Source organism: Hipposideros armiger, unplaced genomic scaffold (assembly GCF_001890085.2).
Source record: "Hipposideros armiger isolate ML-2016 unplaced genomic scaffold, ASM189008v1 scaffold_584, whole genome shotgun sequence".
Lineage (NCBI taxonomy): Eukaryota > Metazoa > Chordata > Mammalia > Chiroptera > Hipposideridae > Hipposideros > Hipposideros armiger.
This window is the reverse complement of record NW_017731934.1, coordinates 852,196-869,880: the sequence shown is the minus strand read 5'-3', so window position 1 is coordinate 869,880 and position 17,685 is coordinate 852,196. Positions and strand designations below refer to the sequence as shown.

The following is a 17,685-nucleotide window of genomic DNA, read 5'->3' as shown; positions in this document are numbered from 1 at the left end:
AGAGCTCATACTCTTGAGTGAGCTCTTAACCAACTGAGCCACTAGGCCGGCCCTTTTACTGTTTAACATTTAAAGGGTTCCTCGCTTGTCAATTAAATGGGAGTGAGGTACTTCATCATAAACAAGCAAGAAAAAGAAACCACTCATTGAATAAATGTTAACATATCTCTCATCCAATTTTATTAACTTGGATAAGTGAGGAGACACTCAAGGGAGATTGGTTTGTAAATGGTTACTCAGAGAAAAGGAACTGATTCTTAACTCTAATAAATACATGGAAAGATAAAATATATAAAATAAGCAACTTCAAGTATTTTCTAAAGAAGATTTAGGTCATTTTATACAATAATTTCAATATGCAGATTTAAAAATCTTTTTATGATAGCATAACCTTTCTACATTTACTCTGTAGATGACATTCTAAGCAAGGTGTACACTATCTTTTTGAGATATCAGCTTTTGGCCATGACTTTACAGGAGTTATAATGATGTACGTGTCTTGAAAGGTAATTGATTAATATACCTATTCCGAAAGATACCAGAGGTGCTAAAATTATACTTCTCTCCTTTTTAAAGGAAACTGGTTCTATTTCATTCCGACATTTAATAACACAAGTCGTTGCACACCAGTACCCAGGGAAGAAGAGTTTATATAGATTTTATTTTTCATTTAAAATACTGAGATTTAAGCCCTGAGCACGGTCATCAGAGTTAGATGAAAAATCCGTATTGCCTGAAATAACCTCTCCATTACAACCAGGCCCTAAAACAGGAGGGCTTCCACACTAGTAACTCCTCCACATGTGTTCATTTACTACTGCAACTCACAAACATTGACCGAGCATCCACTAGTCACTCACTGTGAGATGCAATAAGTGAAAATGTAAAGATAAAAAGGCTGGTCGTTATGATTAAGGAACTCCTGAGGTGGGTGAGGGAAACTAGCTACATAGGCCCCATTCAGCCCTGGCCCCTCCAAAGTCTTGGCCTTCCTGGGAATAGATGTGCTGAGTGGAGGACACTTAGCCGGTTCCCTCCTACAGGTGCTCTTTAACCACAAGAGTGCATGGGGATATGAAAGACAGTTTGGGGAATATAATCAATAATGTTGTAAAGATTTTGTAGGGTATCAGATGGACACTTGTCTTATGAGGGAGACCACTTCATGGACGGTGTAGATGCCTGACCACTGCGCTGTACACCTGAAGCTGAGGCTGAATAATACTGAATGTCAACTATAATTATACACGCACACACACACACACACACACACACACACACACACACACACACACACACACATATCCCTGGAATAGATGGCAGTTTTAGTAAAACAAGTGCTCTGGGACAAGGAGCTGACTCAAATGGAAAAAACAGGCAATGAATTCCTCTTGGAGCTCGGCACCACAGGATGAAATCATTTAAACTCTTGGGGTCTTGGTTCCCTCCTCTAAAAATTAAGAAGGTTGAGCATTTACATCTCTAGGGTCCCTTTAACACTAAAACCCTAAGTGTAGATAAAAGATGCTATAAATTGTTCAGCCTCCCCTTACAATGTAATTAATGTACCCCTTCTCCTATCCCAAGAAATTAACCCAAGTAGTTTTCATATGAATACAAGACACAGGTGGCAGAAGGTTCTCTAATCTGGATAGTTTCATTAAAATCTGTTCAGCTCCATTGAGGAGCTGTTGTCTCTGGTCACAATTAAAATATTTATTTCCTTCCCTCTCAGTTCTACAAACATTCATTGGATGCCAACCATGAGCCAGGTTTTGCTTTATTTAAAATACAAGGTAATGAAAAACTTTTAGAGAAACTGAGACAAGGAAAAACAAGAAAGAAGTTGCATCATATTATTGCTACTTGTGAATGTGTAGTCTTTAGGTATCTCCTATTGATTAAACCATTTTATGGTTAACTCTGCCAACTCTCTTAGCATAGCAAAGGAAAACAAGCGTTAAATCCAATTGACTTTCCCTTTGGACAGAGTGTTAATGTTAAAAATGAATGTTAAACTTAAGATACACAGAAACCAGAGTAATCTACACACTGCAAGTAATTGAAATAAAGAGTACAGAGTCACTGGATCAAGCTAAAATAGGTATCTCATTTCAGAAAGAGAGAAAAACATATACACATGGGAGAAACTTAGAGTGAGAAAAGAAACAAACAATGCTCTTCTTTATCCTCAAGTGCTTACTATATGTGCTAAGCACAATTTTAGAGCAGTTATTTTATTTAATACTCACAGTGATCCTCCCTGGTATTGACAATTATTCTGAAAGATTTAGTTAAGTAACTTGTCCAAGGTCACTCGACTTGTATCAGTGTTGACTTTATAAAGCAAAGTTGTCTGGCTCTGAAATCTCATGAACTTGATTATAGAGGTTCGTAATTACTGATTTTATGTTATGGGCTTGAACGTCTATAAATTAATCTTTTATATGAAGTTTAAATTCGATAACAATAAAAGATGTTCTCTACTTCAGTAAATCACCATACCTTGGAAAAAAATCCTAATAGCCCCCACAGTCATTATTATACTTATAGAAACAATGCATCCCCACAGCCACCTAAATTTCTTCTTAGCCTTTTCTTTTTCTAGCCCATAACATTTTATAAGATCACATGGAATTTCAGTGGACCAAACAAGTTTGCAGATTTGTTCGTGCTTTTGTGAAGACTTAACCATGTAATAATGGAAAATGAAGCAAATTATTTGTCCTTCACTGCCTTCACTTGTGTCCCTAATTGCTTTGTGTTGACTGTTCATCCAACAACTGTATTTCTGGTTTGAATATCAAACTGTAAGGCCATCTATACTCCTATGTTGTCAAAGCTTCATTAATTGACCCATGTTTTCTTTCATCTAAAATAATCTATAATGGTGGGTGAGCAGCTGCCACAGTTACAGCCTATCTTAACCAGCAACAGCATAAGGGCTTCAGTGTTTACACTTGAGATAATGTAATTGATTTTGCTACCTCCTTATAAAATTATACTGCAAGATCATTATGTCTTCTGGTACCAAGTAGAGATGGTGCCCATGGAGCGATAACAGCAGCTGTGTTTTATTTCTGTTTGCATCTGTATTCAGGAAGTAAATAAGGTTTTTTCTTTTTTCTGGCATTGAATACCAGAATTAAAAATCTTTGTAGGGAACATTTAATTACCTCCAGTTACTCAGTGGTGAAATCAGAGAAATCTAGAGTTTTCTTCTGATCTTAATTTTCAAAATGATTGTGGAGTAGAACATCAAAGGGAGCAGACATTTCCTTTCCAGATAGTACATACATAAATATTGCCTTAGCCAATATACAATAATAATATTATGAAATATAACTCTTAATATTAAAATAAATATTAGCATTAGTTAATATTGCTTGAGTATGCATTATATACCAGGCACTATTCAAAAAGATTTAATTGCATGATCTCATTGAACCCTCACAACAACCTTAGGATTTGGGTCCCACTGTTTTCTCCATTTTTCAGACGAGAAGCTTAGAGAGGATGGGCAACACGCTACTTGGCTGGAAAGTGATGGAGCTGGACCAGACCCCAGTTGATCTGACTCAAAAGTCCAGCTGTTTAATGAGTCAGGAGTGGAACTGTGGGTGGCAGGAGGGATGGGCATTAGAAGACTTTTACTCCTCACTTTACATATTCTTAGAATAAAACAATAGGAAAGGAACAATAATAACAAAAAAAATTCAACATTCATTCTGGGAAAATAACTGTGATTTATTAATATTTTTTGCTTCCCTTTCTAAAATAACATGCAAAGTTCCTCCATATTTTTTCAATATGTTATTTGTGCTTACCAAGAGAAATAAATGCGATGGATTTCTAAATCAAAAATCATATGTTAATGTATGAATGTGAAATGAATTATAATTAGATCATTTAAAACCAAACTGAGTCATGAGGATTTCTTGTTTTCCCATTTTTCATTATGATGAAATTAATTGGTGGATCTATACTACATAACCTCCCCAAACATATTACACAGTAATGATTTGTACAAAACTGATTTGATGCTCCCTGAAATGCAAAAATCATAAATGTGGATTCAAGTTCTAAACTCTGTCTCTAGTGACACAGTAGGCCTTGGATAAATATTTTTTTTAGTTTAACTGACTTTGAATAAAGTAAATTATATTATCATATTTTACATTCCAGATTATACCGCGAGTGCCAAAAACATGTATACGAGTGGACACCTTGGTCAGTGTTGCTCAAGCAGTAGTTCGCCATAATCAGAAGTGTCTGGACACTGATGATAACCACTTTGAGCACCTCTTGTAATTGCGGAAGTCAAACGTGACTTGTATTCATCTTTTGTTATTGGTATATATTGAGTATTACAATTTTAATACAATTTTCCTTTCTTAAAACGTGTATACATTGTTTTGGCACCCTCTGTATATTTTGAAACAATAACACATTGAAAAAATCAACCTTGATGTTTACTTGGATCTTAGAATTTTTTAAGAAGAAGATCAGTTCCACAAATATCAATGGAGGGCTTACTATGAGCCTTGGACAGATAGCAAAATATCAGTGGTGTAGGGGAAAGGTCCAATGACCTAGGTTCTTCTATCCTTATTATCAGAGTAACCTGGGCAACTCACAGCCTCCAGGACTTCAGCCTCTGCTCTGTAAAATGGAAACAGTATACATAGACTTGCTATTACTTACATGGTTCCAAGAGGTTGAAGTTTGATTTCCAAACACTATCCTCCCTCTGAGCGTCACATCTAATCTGATTTTGAAGTGCCCCGAGCCCAGCAACTCCTACTTACTGATCCTTCTTTCCTGGTTTCATATCAAAGCCTCCCTTTGGCCTCAGACTGACACTGCTTTTCTCCCCAAGTTGTCAAGATTGGAGGTGATGTGGCTAAATAATCTGGACTTCCTGTGTCCACAGAACAGGAGTTGGAAACCATCTTCTCTCTCTTCCCTAGCTAAAAACAAAAGTCTACAATAACATAAAGCAATTTTTAGCATGAAATCATTTCTCAGTCTCATGATTTTCCCTAAATCCTTTGACCTCCTTGGTTGGCCTCTGCTCTCTACCATGAGCTTTCTTAGTCATTTCTTTTGACATGTCCCAGAGTTAAATATTACCCTCTTTGCAACAGTAACCAGCTTCTTCTAGTTTTTCTCAGTCATAATTCTGAATTCAAGCAGATGTTTTATTTCCAATGGCAAATCCAAGTGTTAAGGGAAATTGATGTCTATTTGAAATATGGGTGGATAGGAATATACTATCTGCTATTTACTGAGTGCCTACTCTGGAGCAGTCACTAAACGCACATTACATGTATCACTTCTAATCGTCATGACAATCTCACTTGGAATCAAGGACACTGAGCCACAGCAGCTTCCTGAAGCTACACAGTTGAGAGTAGTAGGGCTGGTCCCAGTAAGAAGGCCACGCTAGAAGGCTCCAGCCTGCCTGTCTCCCTGGCCTCTGGTTCAATGGAAGTACCTGTCACTGCCACTTGCACATCTTCTCCTCATACCACCTGCCATCTTGGCTTTCTCCTGGCTGAGGGCAAGGATTGAGGGCAAGGACAGCCTCTATAACACAGCCGAGCAGGAGCTGCCGTGGCTCCAGCACCTAGGCTCCACCCACCTCTGGCCAGACCCACAGAGGCACTGGCTCACCCTGAGGCTTCTGACTTCAGAGGAAGTGCCAACCAGGGCCTGGAACCTGGCTTCCTCAGGAGCTTAGTGGGTGAGTCGGGGGTGAGGAGCATGGAGAACCAAGTCACACAACCTGTAAGAATGGAGGTGTTAAGAAGCTGGCCAATGCATGCCTCTCTCCTGAGCATACTGGTACCATACAGCCAATCTGCAAGGTGTCCTATGTACCAAACAACAGGCTGATTTTTATGAAGCTACGGACAGCCAGGTAACACACCACCTTGCACGTATTGCTCTCTTCTCTTCTCCCCTCACACTTGCTGCTCCCAGGAAAGCCTAACTGAGCTCAGACTCTAATATCCAGGAAACATGGGCTAAGATAGTGTTGGAACCAGCGTGAGCAACTGAACCATCCTGCCTCCTGCAGAAATCCATTTTGTGCTGAAGTTCATAGCAATAGTAAAAAGTAAACTCACATAATACTTACTATGTGCTAGACAGTGATTCAGGCACTTTGCATGTACTAACTCAGTCCGCCCTTACAACAGCCCTATGAAGAGGGTACTGTTCTTATCCCATTTATATAGACAGGGAAACTGAGGACACAGACAGGTTAAGTTACTTGCTCAAAGTCACACAGCAACCTGATGGGAGTCACCTACCTAGTTTGCTTCTATTTTTGCCTTGACTAACTGGACAAAGTTACTTTAGAGCTCAGTTTCCTCATCTAAAAACTGAAATTAATAAGCAGTTGTCTGTGTTTTAGACTTTACAACAGATACATTATCATAAGAAAAACTCCTCTTTCAGCATCACTAAATGTCAGAGAAAACAGCACAATCTAAGCAACTCCAACCAGGACGTAAAAAACCTAGCCCAAATGCCAAGGGTCCTTAGGTGAAGATTCTGAGTCAATAACCAAGTAAGATTTGTTCCTGCCTCTACGAATGACAACGCACTTGTAAATATTTGTGTTTGAGAGAAAACGTGGGAGATACCCTCTTGATTCCAAAGTCTGTTAATAAACTTATTAGGTGTGATGAATGAAAGACTTGTACAACCATTGGATTGACTTACATCAATAAGAACCTCAAAGAGAAAAATCCTTCTTTATAAAAAGAAAGGTAATTTTTTTAAAAGGGTAAAATAATATTGCTGAAAACTTTGGTGAGACTTCTAAAAATAACATCCTTCTGTTAAATGAATACACCATTTTTTATGCCCAAGAAAAGAATATGCATGCATTGTGATCAGTCTTTAGAAGAAGCTAACTATACATGAATTCATAGGAACACACTTTATTCTGGTTGACAAATTATACTAACTAAACTGATATAAACATTCTCACTTGGGGAGGCTTAGACTAACAGTGATTCAATGAGTGAGCAATATATGAACAAAATAAATATTTTTTACAGAATAGACTTTATCTCTATTAAAATGACTAAGAAAATAGTTCTTTCAATGGCTCTGAAAATTCAAGATTTTTTTATTGACCACAATGTTACTTTTGATAAAAACACATGTTGATCACAAAGTTACAGATATTAATTCAAGGGTTTTAATATAATTATTTCTACTATTGTTGCTTCTTTTATTATTTTACTTTACTTTTTAAAACTGATCTTTACAGGCTGGCCAAGTGGCTCATTGGTTAAGAGTTGGCTTGGGAGCGTGAGCTCTGAGCAGCAGTACTGCTGGTTCGGATCCCACATGACGGCCAGTGATGCTGTGCCCTCTACAGCTAAGATGGTGAACAATAGCTCGACCTGCAGCTGGGCTGCCGTGAGTGGCCGGCGACGGTGTAGGCTGCAGTGGGGCTATAGTGGGCTGCCGTGAGCTACGGTGAATGGCCAGCAGCCAGCGTGAGTGGCTGGCAGCAGGTGTTAGCGGCTGTCCAATGGCCAGGAACCGATCTGCCCCAGCTGGGAAGAGTGCAATGATCACAATACCAACATGGGCCAGTGAAACGATGTCCTCCACAACTAGACTGAAGAACAAAATGACAGCAGCTTGTCTATTCCCGTTCCCCCAGTTCCCCAGCACTGTTCCCACCCCCCCAATTCCCCAATAAAAATCTTTAAAAAACAAAAAAAGAAACTGATCTTTGCATCTTAGGATGGCAGTCCCATTTAGTTAGAAGAAGCTATGTTCCCTCATACAGACTCTGTTTATCATTAAAATTCTCTGCAACTGTTTAAACCCTGATTCCTTTTTTGACTTTCCTCCAAATGAATGAGCAAACAACCTACATCAGTGTGACTTTAGGCAGCACAGAGAGTGTTTTCAAGATAATCCATGAATTTCACTTATGAGAAGAATGAAACCGGCAAACACGTGTATAAATTCCTCCAACATTCCCCAGTGCTTATGGGCTCTCAGATTTTGCTATGACTGCAGGTAAATATAGCCAAGTCTCATTTTTTTTTAACCCATGTATATTATTACAAAAAATGTTTGTGGAGGCAGCAGAGTATCATGGAAGGTTGGTGATTTCAAGTCAAACAGCTTGAATTCTGCCTCTCCTGACACTGAAATAAATTATTTATGCCTCTTAAGTCTCAGTTCCCTAATGTGTAAAATGGAGGTAATACTATTGAAATAGGGAGTTATAAGAATTAAATGATATACAGTGAGTGACATAGAGCTTGGGCTATAGTAGATGCTGAAATAATGTTAGTTTCTCCTATGCTCTCAGCTATTCTGAAAGCTACAAGACCTCTGTCCCAAGTCCATATATCCATACCAGAACTCAGCCCCCTCCCAAGTACAGGAATTAGCAGCCAGAGTTGTATTCTGGCGATGGTCTGCTGCTGCCCACTATGGAAAACCTGCTAAAAATGCATGGAAACAAAATGGATTAAGCTAATAATATAGGTGTCCCTTTCCCATTACAAACACAGAGCTGCTGAATACATTTTAATCATTTTTAGAAAATACTTAGAGAAGGATACAAGCAGAGACAGCAGCAACAAATAATGAAGGTTAGGGCCGGCTGAGTGGCACGATTGTTAAGCACTGGCTTGGGACGCCAGAGGGCCCCGGTTTGGATCCCACATATGAGGGCCTGTGACACTTCCCGCTACAGCTAAGATGCTGAACAACAGCTCAACCTGGAGCTGGGCAGCCATGAGTCGCCGGCGACAGCGTAGGCTGCAGCCCCTGTGGCAGTGGGTTACCATGGGCTACTGTGTGTAGCCAGGAGCCAGCGTGTGTAGCCAGCAGCCACAGTGAGCGGCCGTCCAGAAGCCGGTGACTGATCTGCCTCGCCTGGGAAGAGCGCAATGATGGTGCCAACTTGGGCCAGTGAAGCAACGTCCTCCACAACTAGACTGAAGAACAAAAGGACAGCAACTTGTCTGTTCCCCTTCCCCCAATTCCCCAGCACTGTTCCCATCCCCCCAATTCCCCAATAAAAATCTTTTAAAAAAACAATAAATAAAATAATGAAGGTTATGTTCCACTGAATCCCCAAAACTGAACCAAAATTCCAAAGCTGAGAAGTATAAGTATGTTAGACTATATATTTCACTAGCCTTACAGACAAAAGGAATCACCCAATGCTGTATATCTTTGTGAAATCCAGCTAAAGATCATAACCCTCCAATGCCACATGCATAGTAAAGACCCTCCCCCCCAAAAGAAATTTTTTTTTTAAATAATGAAGGAAAATTTCCAGTTTCCAAAATGAAGAAACAAAGTCAGATGGATATACTGCAACTGAAGCTGAGGAGGCCCAAATGGTTTTGGTCCTGGATAAAGAGCCTGGCATTACATTTCTGTCCCCACATGACTGTTAGGAGACATAATCCCAGGACTAGGGGAGGCAGGGGCCTGGAAGCGCAACTCCTACAAAAAACCTAGAGCCTCAAAGAGCTATGCTATGTGTTTAAGAGCTAGAAGAACTATACCCAGCAGCTCTGGGAAGAAACTGCATGAAATTGTGGTAACTACGAAAAGATAAACTTGACATAAAAACACCCAGGATCACAGCTTCTAGCTTTCAGTAATGGGAGTTTAGCTCCTATTAGATAAACCACCCCACAGATAACGACTATAAATTCTGGATAAAATATAAAAAGTAACTGTCTGAAGAACAACCAAAAGCAAACAGAAAGTAGAAGGGAATCAATATTTAGAAGAAAGAAATGTCACTGTTTTTGTCTAAGTGCAGACCTAGTCCCTGCCTAGTTGGGTGACTAAAACTCAGTGAAAATCCATAATCTTACTGGTCTGAAGAACCACAGAGCCGGTTTCATGGCAATCACAGCAGTTGAACAGTGAAATGGGAATCCTGGAAAGGGGAGTCTCACACAGGGGGCATGCCAAATTCTGCATAGGCTGACCCTTGAGTCATGCATTAATGGGGTACAATCTAAGGCAACTCAGATAGTGCCAAAATGATTTCAATAGAGTAATGCTGCTGCTTACCACAGGAAATATGGAGTTTGTAGTATGAGTCCAGCCAAGTTAACTGACTACCTAAATTTAAAAAAATAATAATAATCCACAAAAACAAAAAGAAAACAAAAACTTCTTGAAAGGAATATAAATGAACCAGGGTCTCTACAATATATCAATGTCACCTAAAATTATTAAACAGAGAAGAAACAGAAAAATGTGATGCATTCTGAAGAGAAATGGCTATCCATGAAGACCCATCCTGAGATGCTGAAATTATCTGACAAGTATTTTAAAGCAACTATTATGACATGTTCAAGAGTGTATAGGAAAATATGTTTTTGATGAATAAACAAATGAAAATCTCAACAGAAAAAAAATCACTAGATGGGTTTAACATCAAAATGGCAATAACAGAAAGCCAGTGAACTTGAAGACAGTTCAATAGGAATGAGCCTATCTAAAGAACAAAGGAGAAGAATGATTTCTAAAAAATGAACAGAGTCTCAGTGACCAATGCAATAATATCAAAAGATCCAACATTGATTTGAGTCCCAGGAGGACAGGCCACAGAGAAAATGAGGCAGAAAAAAAATGTCTGGAGAAATAATGGCCAAAAAATATTTTTTAAATTTGGTAAAAGAAATAGATTTACAGATTGAAGATGTTTAGTAAATCCCTAGCACAAGTAAATACAAAGAAAATCACACCTAGGCATATTAAAGTCCATCTGCTGAAGGATAAGGAAAAGACAAAAATCTTAAAATCAGCCAGACAAAAATGATTTATTAAATACAGGAGAACCATACTAATAACCACTAAACTCTCATCAAAAACAAAAAAAAGGCCACAGAAGTGGGGCAGCGGATTGGGGGGGAGGGGTTGTCACTTCGAGGGGTAAAAAGTGTAACTATTGCACTGTGTTGTACAGCTGAAACTAATTTTTACAAATGTGTATTTCACAATAAAAAATAAAATAAAAAAGGCCATAGATAGTGAAACAACATCCTGAAGCTCAATAAATATGGAACTGAATAAATGAATATATGTTGCTTTTCCCAAACAAATTTACCAATTCAAATTTAGTTCTTACCATCAACAGTCAGCATTCACAAATTTGGCCATGCTTGGGAATTAGTTTAACATCCAGTAAAAAGATGAAGGTTAATGGGCCCATACTGGAACTGAAAGTAAACATGGCCTCTTTTGAGACAACTAAATTAACTTTCCAAGTAGGGCCTTAATGCTCCACGGCTGCTGTCTATCTATAAAGTTGGGCTTTTCACTATTAATGGTAGTGACGCTCAGGTAAGGGAAAAACAGTCATCAACACTGAAGTTATATTTGCTTTTGTCTTCCTGGAAGGGCTATTATAATTGCTTCAATTAAACTTTTAAAACAGGAAAGCCGTAATGTATTCATCTGAAAATTTCCCCTCCTTAGCACCTGGTAATCTAACTCTTCAAGTTATGAAGTCCCTCTCCATAGTCTCAGAATCCAAGCATTTAAAATATAATGAAGCTCCTTCCACAAATTCCTCAAAATACAGAAGTACAAATAATAATAAATATTATTAATAAGCAGCACGTTGCATTTTACTTCTTTAATGTAGACTCCTATACTTGATATCATTTGACCATTGGAATACCCTACACAGGAGGTATTTTGTCATGTCCACAGCTGAGGTGAGCAAACTGAGGCTCAAAGAGAGGAGAGGGCTCCCGTGCTGGGTCATTTGGCTACGTTGTACAGGGGGGCCAAGGCTCAGACCCAAGTCCTAGTGAAATGAAGGAGAACAGGTATTTCAGCCTGAGAACAGATACATAGCTTCCCTATTAGGGAAACACTTAAGTCACTGGCCTCAGCTACCACCCGAATTTGAGCTGAGAGGCAGAGTAGTGGAGTCCTATGCCTAACTGAGTTTTTATCTGCATTCTACCACTCACTAACTGTAAAACTAGACAGCAACCTAACCTCTCTATGCCTCAATTTCCTGATCTATGGAGAGAATGATAATGCCCACCTTCTTTGATTGTTGTGAGGATTAAATTAGTTAACATATAAAGTGCTAAAAATAATACCTGGCTCAAAGTAAGTGCCATGTACACCTTAACTGCAATTATTATAAACTGGCCTTACTTTTTAAAAGCAAAACAAGGTGAATAAAGAAGCCAAGAAGTTCCTCAAGACTCTAAGAAATAGTACTTGTGAGACCATTGCCCTATTTAAATTCTACTGGTGGTAGCAGTTTTCAATAAGCCATTTGGAAAAACTGTATTTTTTTATTTCCTTCAGCAAAATAAGTACAAATCTCCCTCTTTTTCAACAAACAACCTTCTTTGAGGTCTTCCTTTTACTTAGATTGGTTCCTTTTACACATGTTGATTTAAGACTCATATGTTTCCCCCTAGACCTATTCTTGCAATACTTGTGCTACGCAAAAAAAAATTTATACTATGAACTTATCAGTCACTGTTACACAGTTTCACTTACAAAGCATTTATAGTAAATTCTTATCAACCTTAAAATATATCATAGTCCTATAGAAAGTGACCACAATCCATCTGCATATTATTTCAAGATTTCACACTCATTAGTTCAGTCTTTGAACATCACAACCAATAGTCACTCCTATGTACAATAGGTATGTGGCTGGAAAGGATACCTGTGAAAATGCTGTTCTTTGGCTCAAAAACCTACACCCCTTCAGGCCTCCCCTGCCCACTGCCACCTACACACATACACACACGACTAGACCATAGCCCAAGCTCACGAGCATTCAAGGCATTTTCTAATCTGGCCTCAAAATGCTTTTATAGTCCAACCTCTTACTCAGGCTCTACTCACTCACTACTATCTGGTCAAACTGGTCTAGGGATCAGGCCTGAGTCTGACCAGGCCTCTGGATCCACCTGCCAATTCACAGGAAATACAGAGGACAGAGGGACACGTTGCACGGCACCACGAGACTGCTGAGGATGCAATCAGCCAAACCCAGACCATGGGCAACTCTACAGGTCAAACGACCTTGGTTCAACAGAACAATTGTAAAGAAACACATGACCTGGGTTCTCCAACAGAAAACCTGTAAGGACAAGACAAGGATACAAGGGAACCTGTAGATTAAAAGTGGCTGAAAATACATATCCACTCAGAACATGATAAAATAGGCAAGATTAAACTCTAATGTCTAGGGATGCCCACTCACGTGATGAAACTCTGAAGAAACACAAGGGCAGTGATGACTGTGGGGATCACTGGGTGGGCACTGTGACAGGGCACGTGGCCCCAGCTTCTGGAGTGGCTGGCACAGGTCTGTTTCTTGACCTGAGTAGAGGTTACATGAGTATTTGATCTATAATTATGCACTAAGCTGTCCATTTGGCTCTGGTCTTCCTCCCACCCATGCATCTTCTCCTGTCACTTTAAACACCCCGTCCTCCACTTCTTTGCCTGATGAGACCTACCACACTCCCTCTTCCTAAACCTGTCCTGCCTCTCCTCCACCCATCCCCCAAAGGCAGAGGTAACATCTCTCTTCACTAAGCTTTGCAGCACTTGGTTTCTAAGTCTCTGGTGGCACTTGTACCTCAGAAGTTTGGGGCCATGCCTCATGGGGACAGGAAGCTAGGTCATCCCCATGGATATATGAGTACACAGTAAGCACCCAAAACTCTTTGGTGGATAGAAAAAAAATACTAGTGAGAACTTTTCATCTACTGGATATATCCTGTTATAAGATGCCCATCTTCAGCCCCAGTCCATCCTTACTCACTCCTTTGGCTTATCTGCAACCGATGTACAGGCCCTGAGTACGCACCTGGGTTAAGAACATGAGTTCTGACTCCTGGCTCTGCCTCTTATTGATCTTGTAACTAGTAACCTCTTGCATTACATACATTACTCTAAGCCTCTCTGAGCCTCAGTTTTCTCATCTGTAAAATGAGGCTAATCTTATTAAATAGGGTGGTAGAATGTTGCATGTAAAGAACTTAACCCAGTACCTGACAGTAAGAACGCAGCACACAGTCAATAATATTTATTATTACTGTTACTATTAGTATCATTAATAGGAAAGGTACCTCCATCATCAGGCACTGAGACTCTAGCCAAGTGAAGTAAAAAAATATAATAAAACCCGGTAAGAGACATGTTTACTAAATGCCATACAAACTGTGAAAAGTACAAAACTCAGTGCATTTGTCGTTCCTTTGGTCTTCATCATACAGAGCCAACATTTTTTTATTCAAGTGAAGTTATCTGTTTGCATCTCTTTCACTCTTGCTGAGCTGTGAGCTCCTTGGGAACCAAGAATGACCATGTTCTGAACTTGTGTCCAGACTCTCCAATCCCACCCCATGACTAGCTTCACTATGTGAGCACAGACCACTTTCTTCTCTAAGGCTGGATACAGCCTCCTAATTCTTCTAACCACTGCACTTCAGGCGCTTCAAGCTCCTTGCCATCTCTGAAAGAAATCAACTCTGATCTATCTCATATCTTTAGCATTTGTTGAGAAGAAATTAATTAAATGAAGAAAGTGAATGACACCATCATCAATGGGCGCTATTTTACTGTGTGTGTGAATGTGTGTGTGGGGGGTGGGGGGAGAGAGAGAGAGAGAGAGAGAAGAAACAGAAGCTAATGCAACCCAATTTAATAAACCTGTATGGCACATGTATTTGGTGGTAGACAATGAGCAAGAACTAAGGATACAATATTTAGACTATCGAAACCAGGATTCAACACCTAGTCAGTAACATCTACGACACACGATAATCTCGGTATTCATTTGGTCCAACCCCCTTCAATGCACTGAGAAGACAGAGGCTCAGAGTCACCCAAAGAAAGCAGAGGAGAGACCAAAACTCTTTCCTACCCTGCATGCTTACACAAGTCTGTTTCAGAAGCAGATATTTTTTCCATATAATGAAGCTTTGAACCACATTCAAAATGTGTAAGGAGGACAACCAGACAAGCAGGATAAACCACTTTTGTCTCAGCTGCAGACAAACTCTGCTCCATAGGTGTGGACAAGCTGCCAAACTCACTGGGAAAGAATTAGTTTGGTCCTTGCGCAAGAAACTGCCGCTCCCACGAGTGTTACTAAGGAACAGAGCTATCCTAGTGATACCTGACTCTGTGACATCCCTGTGGGTCAGAAGAATCTGGATTGCATCAACGCTAACAAGAAATGGCAAACTAAAAGACAGCCTGCCAAACTTCAGTGAACTGGAGAGAGGCAGTGTGTACCACCAGCCAAACTGGCAGGCCAGCTTGCTTTCCAGTCGTGCTGCATTGTGGGCTTTTTCAAGCGACTCGGGATGATGGTAAATCACTCAACAGGTATTTACCGAGCAACCACAGTGTGCTGAGCACCATGGTAGGCCCTGAGGATACAAAATGACCTCATGCATTTTACTGCACCATGAGAAGAGGGGCTTTCAGGAAGGAATTCTCTCATTACTCCTCGCCTTACCCTGTGTGTCTGCCTCCTTCCCCACCAAAACGCCAGAAGAGAGCCCCTCCTCCCACCTCTCCTGTCTCTCACCTGGGTCTGTTTCCAACCTTCCTCTCAACACTCCATTAATCACCTCCCTTATCAACCTCTCCTGCTCTCGTGGCTTTTCCTATTTCCATTAAAACATTCTCAATCATCTCAATTACACGTATGTTCCCCTCTACCTCTCACTTCTCTCTCGCTGTGACTTCATAAGCTTTTGAAGGTATTATGTTTCCCTGCTCAGCTGGACTGACCCAAACATGCTCCATGCTCTCTCACCACTCAGCTTTGACTTCCTCCAATTTCGTTCTTTGCCTGATTAACTCATATCATTCATTCAGATTTGTCTCTGGGACCACCTCCTCCAGGAAGCCTCCCCTGACCTCGCAGGCTGGTTTAGGTACCTCTCCTCAGTGTGTCTACAGCATCTAAGTGAGTGCACTAAGAACATTCCTTTCTACTTGGCTTCTGTCTCCTCTAGAAGACTCTCAGTTCCCCAACGGGAGGGGTCATCTCTAGATTCTTAGTTCCTAGTGGCTACCGGGTTCTCAGTAAATGTTTGTCAGCCAAACAAGGAATGAATAAATATGAATAAAACCTAGAACAGTATGAGAAAAACAGAGAACAACAGGAACATAATGCTTTCCAGATTGAAAAACATTTTTCACATGTATCTTTTATTTGATTTTTCTAATCCTGTAAGGCAAACAGCTTTATTTTTAACCCTCTTTTCAGCTGAAGAAGCAATGATTCAAAATGATTAAGAGATCCAACCAGGTTGACTGGTTAGCTCAGTTGGTTACAGTGTGGTGCTGATAACACCAAGGTTGCTGGTTCGATCCCCGCACAGGCCATTGTGAGCTGCCCCCTCCTTAAAGAGTCAACTATGCCATTGTAGCGTGAAAGCGATGTGTAACCAATGGCCATGGCTGTTTCCCAATAAATCTTAAAAAATAAATAAATAAGAAGAAAGAAAGAAAAACTTTAAAAAGAACTTTAAAAAAAAGACATCCAACCAAGGTCATAAGAAGAACTTTAAAAAAAAGACATCCAACCAAGGTCGTGAGTGTAAGTTGTAAGGTCTGAGATTCAAATTCTGACCGCTGAACTTCACACTCCCCACTTTCTCCATTCCCTATAAGTTACTCTGTTCCTATTCAGATGCACACAATACTGTATAAACTCATCTCATCCAAACCTTATATCTGGACCCTAGTCTTCTTGCCTGGTGCCTAACCAAACTACTTACTAGAAGGAAATCTAGAAAAGGAAAAATACAGCCAGAACCTCAGAGATGCCTCTTCCTTCAGTGGGATGGATGACCATAAGTGACTGGGGGTGTTAGATACACTCCCACCAAACCTGCAAAACCTCTCAAATGTAGGGCTCATGATGAAATGGCATGGCACAGATCTGCCCTGTGACTCACTCATTCTTAAAACCAGGAAATCACCATCCTACCTGCATGGTGGAACAGCAGTGAAGGCAGCTTTTATCTAAGATCACCTTTGATAGGCAGCAACCACTGTTTGTCCGACAAGCTGTTAACACTCCCTCAGTCCCTGCCAGGCCTCACACCCCTGTTCATCCAGCCGACAGCACATGATCCATCACTCTAACTTCACTCTTGCTTGAAAACCCCTACTCGCTTATCCCACTGTCCTTCCACTGGTGTCATCTGGAAAAACTCAATGCTGGGCTAATCCAGCCATCTGCCTTCTTGGCCCCTGCCCCAAGGATGCTAAACATGGGTACAGAAAAAGCACTCAACTGCACGGACTAGCGTTCATGGACTCCAACCTCAGCTGCGGCCATCCAGCTAGCTCTCACACCCCCTTTTCAAGGCTCATTTCTTAAGAACGTTGTCTTCCTCCTTCTATTTCATCATTCCTCCCTCATTCTTCAACCCAATGCAACTGGCTTCCATCGGTATATTTTACCAGCATTCTCAAAGTTTATAACCACCTGCATATTGTACAATCCCAAGAATACCTCCCCATTATTTCACTTAACCTTTCTTTTCCATAACTCTTGACTCCCTTCTTTTTCTTAAGAGTCTCCTCTCTTGGCTTTCATGTCCCCACCCTCTTCCAGCTTTCCTACTTCCTCTCCAGCTACTGACAGGA

General features: G+C 40.3%; 1 protein-coding gene across 1 annotated transcript in view; it reads right to left on the bottom strand.

Moving 5' to 3' along the window:
- PLD1 (phospholipase D1) overlaps positions 1-17,026 on the bottom strand; it is a 149,757-nt gene extending 132,731 nt beyond the window's left edge. The window contains exon 1 of the mRNA XM_019624322.1: positions 17,021-17,026. Within this exon, the coding sequence (XP_019479867.1) occupies positions 17,021-17,026 (6 nt within the window). The remainder of the gene's footprint in view (positions 1-17,020) is intronic.
- Between the last annotated feature and the right edge of the window lie 659 nt (positions 17,027-17,685).